Here is a 7,500-nt window from a genome sequence, read left to right on the forward strand (position 1 = left end):
CAATCTCTTTCACGTCAAGGACCCCCAATATTATATGTATTTGACCGCGGACCCCCATCAAAATATGTTGTTCCAGGGACCCCCCAGAAGCAAAGATTTGAGTTAAAAATGTTCGCTTTAAAAATATATATATTTCAAAGATTTGAACACATTTTCACGATTTTTCAAAAATAGCAGATCTACAAGCTCGTAGCGCGGCACCGAGATCTGCTATTTTTGAATAGCCCAAAGTGTAAAATAAGCTCAAATCTAAAAATGAGACAGTTCCAGGTCTCAATGGGTTAAAAATCAACCTTTTCCATTCGTGTGAGCTTGTAGATCTGCTATTTTTGAATAGCCCAAAGTGTAAAATAATGCGTTTTAGTTCAAATCTAAAAATGACACAGTTCCAGGTCTTAACTCATTCAGTGCCGAGCTTATTTATGGAATTTTGGCTCTGAGTGCCACAGCCAAAATTCATTGTAAAAAAAAAAAGTGCTTAGGAAGCGAGATACAGCCTTTTTAAGTTATAGGTTAAACAAGGAGTGGATGGAGCAGCAAATCTTCAAATCATCATATCTTGGGTTCTGAACATGTTTTTCCCAACAAAAAAAAAAATATATATATATATATATATATATTTTTTTAAATTGTTTTTTTTTATGACGGATTTAACGGATTGTGGCACAGAATGAGTTAATGGGTTAATTGATTGACAGGTGACGGTGAAGCTGAAGCCCCGCCCCCGTGCGGTGCCCGGAGGGGAGGAGTTAACGTCGTCGTCGTCGTCGCGCCACGGGAAGAGAATGAAGTGCTCTGATTGGCGCCGCTGGAACATTAGCATCACCCTGCCCAGGTTAGCACGTTAGCATCACCCTGCCCAGGTGATGCATCTACGTTTACGTTTTTTTTTAACGTTTTTTTTATACGTTTTTTTGTTTTGTTTTTTTTAAACGTTTTTTTTACGTTTTTGTTTACGTTTTTTTTATACGTTTTTTTTTAGTTTTTTTTTTACGTTGTTTGTTTTTTTACGTTGTTTTTTTTTTACGTTGTTTTTTTTTTACGTTTTTTTTACGTTGTTTTTTTTTTACGTTGTTTTTTACGTTTTTACGTTAACGTTTAAACATCTAGACCGTGTTAGCGTCACACTGTTGGCATCACCCTGCCCAGGTTAGCATGTTAGCGTCACGCCGTTAGCATCACCCTGCCCAGGTTAGCATGTTAGCGTCACGCCGTTAGCATCACCCTGCCCATGTTAGCATGTTAGCATCACACCGTTAGCATCGCCCTGCCTAGGTTAGCATGTTAGCTTGGTTTCTACTGATATATGTGTGTGTAGATGGTATTCAGACGGTACTAGCCCGTTTCTCATTGGGTAGTTTCCTCTTTACGTTACCCAGGGGGCATGGCGTGGTGAACGAGGCCGTTTCCATGCCGACGGAGGAGGAAATAGACTCGTTGCTGAGGAAGTTGGGGGCGTGTCTACGACCGGAGCCGTTGCCTAGAGACCAGCGACGCTGCTGCTTCTGCCACCAGCAGGGAGACGGACAGACGGACGGACCGGCCAGACTTCTGAACCTGGACCTGGACCTATGGGTCAGTACTGGTTTATTCTACTGGTTTATACTGGTTTATACTGGTTTATTACTGGTTCATACTGGTTCTATGGGTTAGTCTGTGTGTCTGTCAGTACTGGTTTATACTGGTTTATACTGGTTCATACTGGTTTATACTGGTTCATACTGGTTTATACTGGATCTATGGGTCAGTCTGTGTGTCTGTCTGTACTGGTTTATACTGGTTTATTCTACTGGTTCTTACTGGTTTATTCTAAGGCTGCAACAACTAATTGCCAACTATTTTGATAATCGATTAATCGATAATCGATTAATCGATAATGGAATATCATTAATATAATAATTAATTCAATGTAAAATTGGCTATCTTATCCAAAATGTAAAAATAAATAAATGAGAAAATGTAAAGTAAAGTATACATGATTAGAATATGCTTAAACATTCGACAATTAAGGTCTAATATTACAAAACTACAAATTGATAATAAACCTATATATCCAGTCGTTTTGGGGCATAAACAAAAAGTTGAAGGATAACATTAAGTCTGATAATGATGTACCATGCGTGTTCACATCAAGTATACTTTACATTACTTATGATGTACCATGCGTGTTCACATCAAGTATACTTTACATTACTTATGATGTACCATGCGTGTTCACATCAAGTATACTTTACATTACTTATGATGTACCATGCATGTTCACATCAAGTATACTTTACATTACTTATGATGTACCATGCGTGTTCACATCAAGTATACTTTACATTACTTATGATGTACCATGCATGTTCACATCAAGTATACTTTACATTACTTATGATGTACCATGCATGTTCACATCAAGTATACTTTACATTACTTATGATGTACCATGCATGTTCACATCAAGTATACTTTACATTACTTATGATGTACCATGCGTGTTCACATCAAGTATACTTTACATTACTTATGATGTACCATGCGTGTTCACATCAAGTATACTTTACATTACTTATGATGTACCATGCATGTTCACATCAAGTATACTTTACATTACTTATGATGTACCATGCGTGTTCACATCAAGTATACTTTACATTACTTATGATGTACCATGCGTGTTCACATCAAGTATACTTTACATTACTTATGATGTACCATGCGTGTTCACATCAAGTATACTTTACATTACTTATGATGTACCATGCGTGTTCACATCAAGTATACTTTACATTACTTATGATGTACCATGCATGTTCACATCAAGTATACTTTACATTACTTATGATGTACCATGCATGTTCACATCAAGTATACTTTACATTACTTATGATGTACCATGCATGTTCACATCAAGTATACTTTACATTACTTATGATGTACCATGCGTGTTCACATCAAGTATACTTTACATTACTTATGATGTACCATGCGTGTTCACATCAAGTATACTTTACATTACTTATGATGTACCATGCATGTTCACATCAAGTATACTTTACATTACTTATGATGTACCATGCGTGTTCACATCAAGTATACTTTACATTACTTATGATGTACCATGCATGTTCACATCAAGTATACTTTACATTACTTATGATGTACCATGCGTGTTCACATCAAGTATACTTTACATTACTTATGATGTACCATGCATGTTCACATCAAGTATACTTTACATTACTTATGATGTACCATGCGTGTTCACATCAAGTATACTTTACATTACTTATGATGTACCATGCATGTTCACATCAAGTATACTTTACATTACTTATGATGTACCATGCATGTTCACATCAAGTATACTTTACATTACTTATGATGTACCATGCATGTTCACATCAAGTATACTTTACATTACGTATGATGTACCATGCGTGTTCACATCAAGTATACTTTACATTACTTATGATGTACCATGCGTGTTCACATCAAGTATACTTTACATTACTTATGATGTACCATGCATGTTCACATCAAGTATACTTTACATTACTTATGATGTACCATGCGTGTTCACATCAAGTATACTTTACATTACTTATGATGTACCATGCGTGTTCACATCAAGTATACTTTACATTACTTATGATGTACCATGCGTGTTCACATCAAGTATACTTTACATTACTTATGATGTACCATGCATGTTCACATCAAGTATACTTTACATTACTTATGATGTACCATGCGTGTTCACATCAAGTATACTTTACATTACTTATGATGTACCATGCATGTTCACATCAAGTATACTTTACATTACTTATGATGTACCATGCATGTTCACATCAAGTATACTTTACATTACTTATGATGTACCATGCGTGTTCACATCAAGTATACTTTACATTACTTATGATGTACCATGCATGTTCACATCAAGTATACTTTACATTACTTAAGACCGTTAAGTGCCCACCTATCCTGTATCCCCTTTTTTTTAATGAAACATTTGCATTTGTATAGTATTGTACTGTTACCCTTTAGCCTACAATATGTTGTTTTTTAAATCAAATCAAGCAGTCAGAAGAAGAGAAAAGCTACCACGAGGTGGCTTTTATTTATTTTGATATGTATTTATATATTTTATAGGTAGTAGCCTAATCAATAGCTGAGCAAAATTGTACAACATGTACTTTTAAATGAATTATTCATCTGTATTGTCTTTATTGTTAGATTGAACATGCCTAAAACAACCTAAAATCAAAATGATAAGGTAATTGCTTAATAAGTGCGATAATCCGATTAATCGATTAATCGTTAAGATAATCGACCGATTCATCGATTATGAAATTAATCGTTAGTTGCAGCCTTGGTTTATTCTACTGGTTCTTACTGGTTTATTCTACTGGTTCTTACTGGTTTATTCTACTGGTTCTTACTGGTTTATTCTACTGGTTCTATGGGTTAGTCTGTGTGTCTGTCAGTACTGGTTTATACTGGTTTATAGTAACTTACAAACAAAGGATGTCTGTGTGGAAAGACGTAAAGACCTAGTAACTCTCCTGTCTGTCTGTCTGTCTGTCTGTCTGTCTGTCTGTCTGTCTGTCTGTCTGTCTGTCTGTCCGTCCAGGTCCACCTGAACTGCGCCCTGTGGTCCAGCGAGGTCTATGAGACTCAGGCGGGAGCGCTGATAAACGTGGAGCTGGCGCTGAGGCGCGGCCTGTCGGTGCGCTGCGTCCAGTGTCAGAGGACGGGCGCCACGAGCGGATGTCAGAGACTGAGATGCACCAACACCTACCACTTCACCTGTGCTTTACATGCCCGATGCATGTTCTTTAAGGTAATACACCACTTCACCTGTTCTTTAAGATAATACACCTACCACTTCACCTGCGCTTTACACGCCCGATGCATGTTCTTTAAGGTAATACACTACCTCACATGTTCTTTAAGGTAATATACCACCTCACCTGTTCTTTAAGATAATAGACCTACCACTTCACCTGCGCTTTACATGCTCGATGCATGTTCTTTAAGGTAATACACCACCTCACCTGTTCTTTAAGATAATACACCTACCACTTCACCTGTGCTTTACACGCCCGATGCATGTTCTTTAAGGTAATACACCACCTCACCTGTTCTTTAAGATAATACACATACCACTTCACCTGTGCTCTACACGCCCGATGCATGTTCTTTAAGGTAATACACTACCTCACATGTTCTTTAAGATAATACACCTACCACTTCACCTGCGCTCTACACGCCCGATGCATGTTCTTTAAGGTAATACACCACCTCACCTGTTCTTTAAGATAATACACCTACCACTTCACTGCGCTCTACACGCCCGATGCATGTTCTTTAAGGTAATACACCACCTCACCTGTTCTTTAAGATAATAGACCTACCACTTCACCTGTGCTTTACATGCCCGATGCATGTTCTTTAAGGTAATACACCACCTCACCTGTTCTTTAAGATAATAGACCTACCACTTCACCTGTGCTTTACATGCCCGATGCATGTTCTTTAAGGTAATACACTACCTCACCTGTTCTTTAAAGAACACATACTGTGTTTATTCTACTGGATCTATGGCCAGGAAAATGGCAAAAATAGCCGATCTACAAGCTCAAAACGTGTCGCAGCGCGACGCGTTTTGAGCTTGTAGATCTGCTATTTTTGCTATTTTAGCCTTTGAATAGGCGGGAAAACGCCTTTGAATAGGCGGGAATAGGCGGGAAAACGCCTTTGAATAGGCGGGAAATAGCGCGGCACCAAGTGCCACGCTATGAGCTTGTAGATCTGCTATTTTTATCTTTGAATATATATATATTTTTTAAGTGAACATTTGTTGCTCAAATCTTTGCTTCTGGGGGGTCCATGGAACAAAATATTTTAGATGGGGGTCCACGGCCAAATACATATCATTTTGGTGGTCCTTGACATGAAAAAGTTTGAGGACCACTGGTATAAAACATGTTATTTATGTTTCAGAATAAGATCATGTTATATAAACATTTATATTTTATTTGTATTTACTTTTATATTTCATGATAAGATAAGACCACGTTATGAAGATAATTATATTTTGTATTGTGTTTTTCAGGATAAGACCATGCTGTGTCCTCTTCATAAGCCCAGGACGTCGTCTGGCCCCTCCTCCCCCTCCTCTCCGCTGGGGGGTGCTGCCCCTCCCCCCTCTGTGACCTCCGACCCCTATGACAGCGAGCTGCGTAGCTTTAGCGTGCTGCGCCGCGTGTTCGTCCAGCGAGACGAAGCGCGGCAGATCGCTGCCGTGGTCCAAAGGTCTGTTATTACAGTTAACTTAACTTAACTATACACTTTGATTAGTTTCAATGCAGTGTCTATACTATAACTATATATATATATATATACACTGCCGTGGTCCAAAGGTCTGTTATTACAGTTAACTTAACTTAACTATACACTTTGATTAGCTTCAAGGTTCAATGCAGTTTCTATTTAAAAACATTTAGCATTTAGCTTAGCATTTAGCATTTAGCATTTAGCTTAGCATTTAGCTTAGCATTTAGCATTTAGCTTAGCATTTATCATTTAGCTTAGCATTTAGCATTTAGCTTAGCATTTAGCTTCACAAATAGCTTCAGCGCTAATGATTAGCTTCAAGTTTCAATGCAGTGTCTATGTAAACACATTTAGCTTCACATATAGCTATAGTGCTAATGACTAGCTTCAAGTTTCAATGCAGTGTCTATGTAAACACACTTAGCTTCACACATAGCTTCAAGTTTCAATGCAGTGTCTATGTAAACACACTTAGCTTCACACATAGCTTCAGCGCTAATAGTAATCAGTGGTGGAAAGTAACTAAGTACATTTACTTAAGTACTGTACTTAAGTAACATTTTGAGGTATTTGTACTTTACTTGAGTATTTCCAATTTCCAGTACTCTTACTTCTACTCCACTACATCTCAGAGGCAAATATTGTACTTTTACTCCACTACATTTACTTGAAAACTTTAGTTACTTTTCAGATGTAAATGATTAGATTATAAAACATACATTAACCACTTTAAACCTATTTTATACCTAGGCTATTTTCAAATATTTAGTACTTTTACTTTTGGTACTTTAATTACATTTTGATGCCAATACTTTTGTACTTTTACTCAAGTAAATTTTTAATTCTGGACTTTTACTTGTAACTGAGTATTTTTATATTGCAGTATTGGTACTTTTACTTAAGTAAAGAATTTGAGTACTTTTTCCACCACTGATGGTAATAATAATGATGATGAATGATTGACAGGTCGGATAGGCGTCACACGTTCCGCGTGGGCAGCCTGTTGTTCCGCGCCGTGGGCCGGCTCCTCCCACACCAGCTGGCCTCCTTCCACAGCCAATCGGCGATCTACCCCGTCGGTTACCAGGCCAACCGCATCTACTGGAGCATGCGCCATGGCAACAGGTGGGTGGGGGGGAGGGGCCAATGTATGGTAATTAAAGGTAAACG

General features: G+C 37.8%; 1 protein-coding gene across 1 annotated transcript in view; it reads left to right on the plus strand.

Annotated features, from left to right (window-relative positions):
• LOC311038684 (histone-lysine N-methyltransferase 2C-like) overlaps window positions 1-7,500 on the plus strand; it is a gene marked incomplete at its 5' end in the record, with an annotated part of 190,283 nt that overhangs the window by 166,879 nt on the left and 15,904 nt on the right. The window contains 5 exon segments of the mRNA XM_084048252.1: window positions 699-835; window positions 1,380-1,575; window positions 4,625-4,834; window positions 6,110-6,309; window positions 7,297-7,455. Coding sequence (XP_083904378.1) covers window positions 699-835; window positions 1,380-1,575; window positions 4,625-4,834; window positions 6,110-6,309; window positions 7,297-7,455 — 902 coding nt within the window.

This window comes from Gymnoscopelus microlampas (genome assembly GCF_963454915.1).
Source record: "Gymnoscopelus microlampas genome assembly, chromosome: 22".
NCBI lineage: Eukaryota > Metazoa > Chordata > Actinopteri > Myctophiformes > Myctophidae > Gymnoscopelus > Gymnoscopelus microlampas.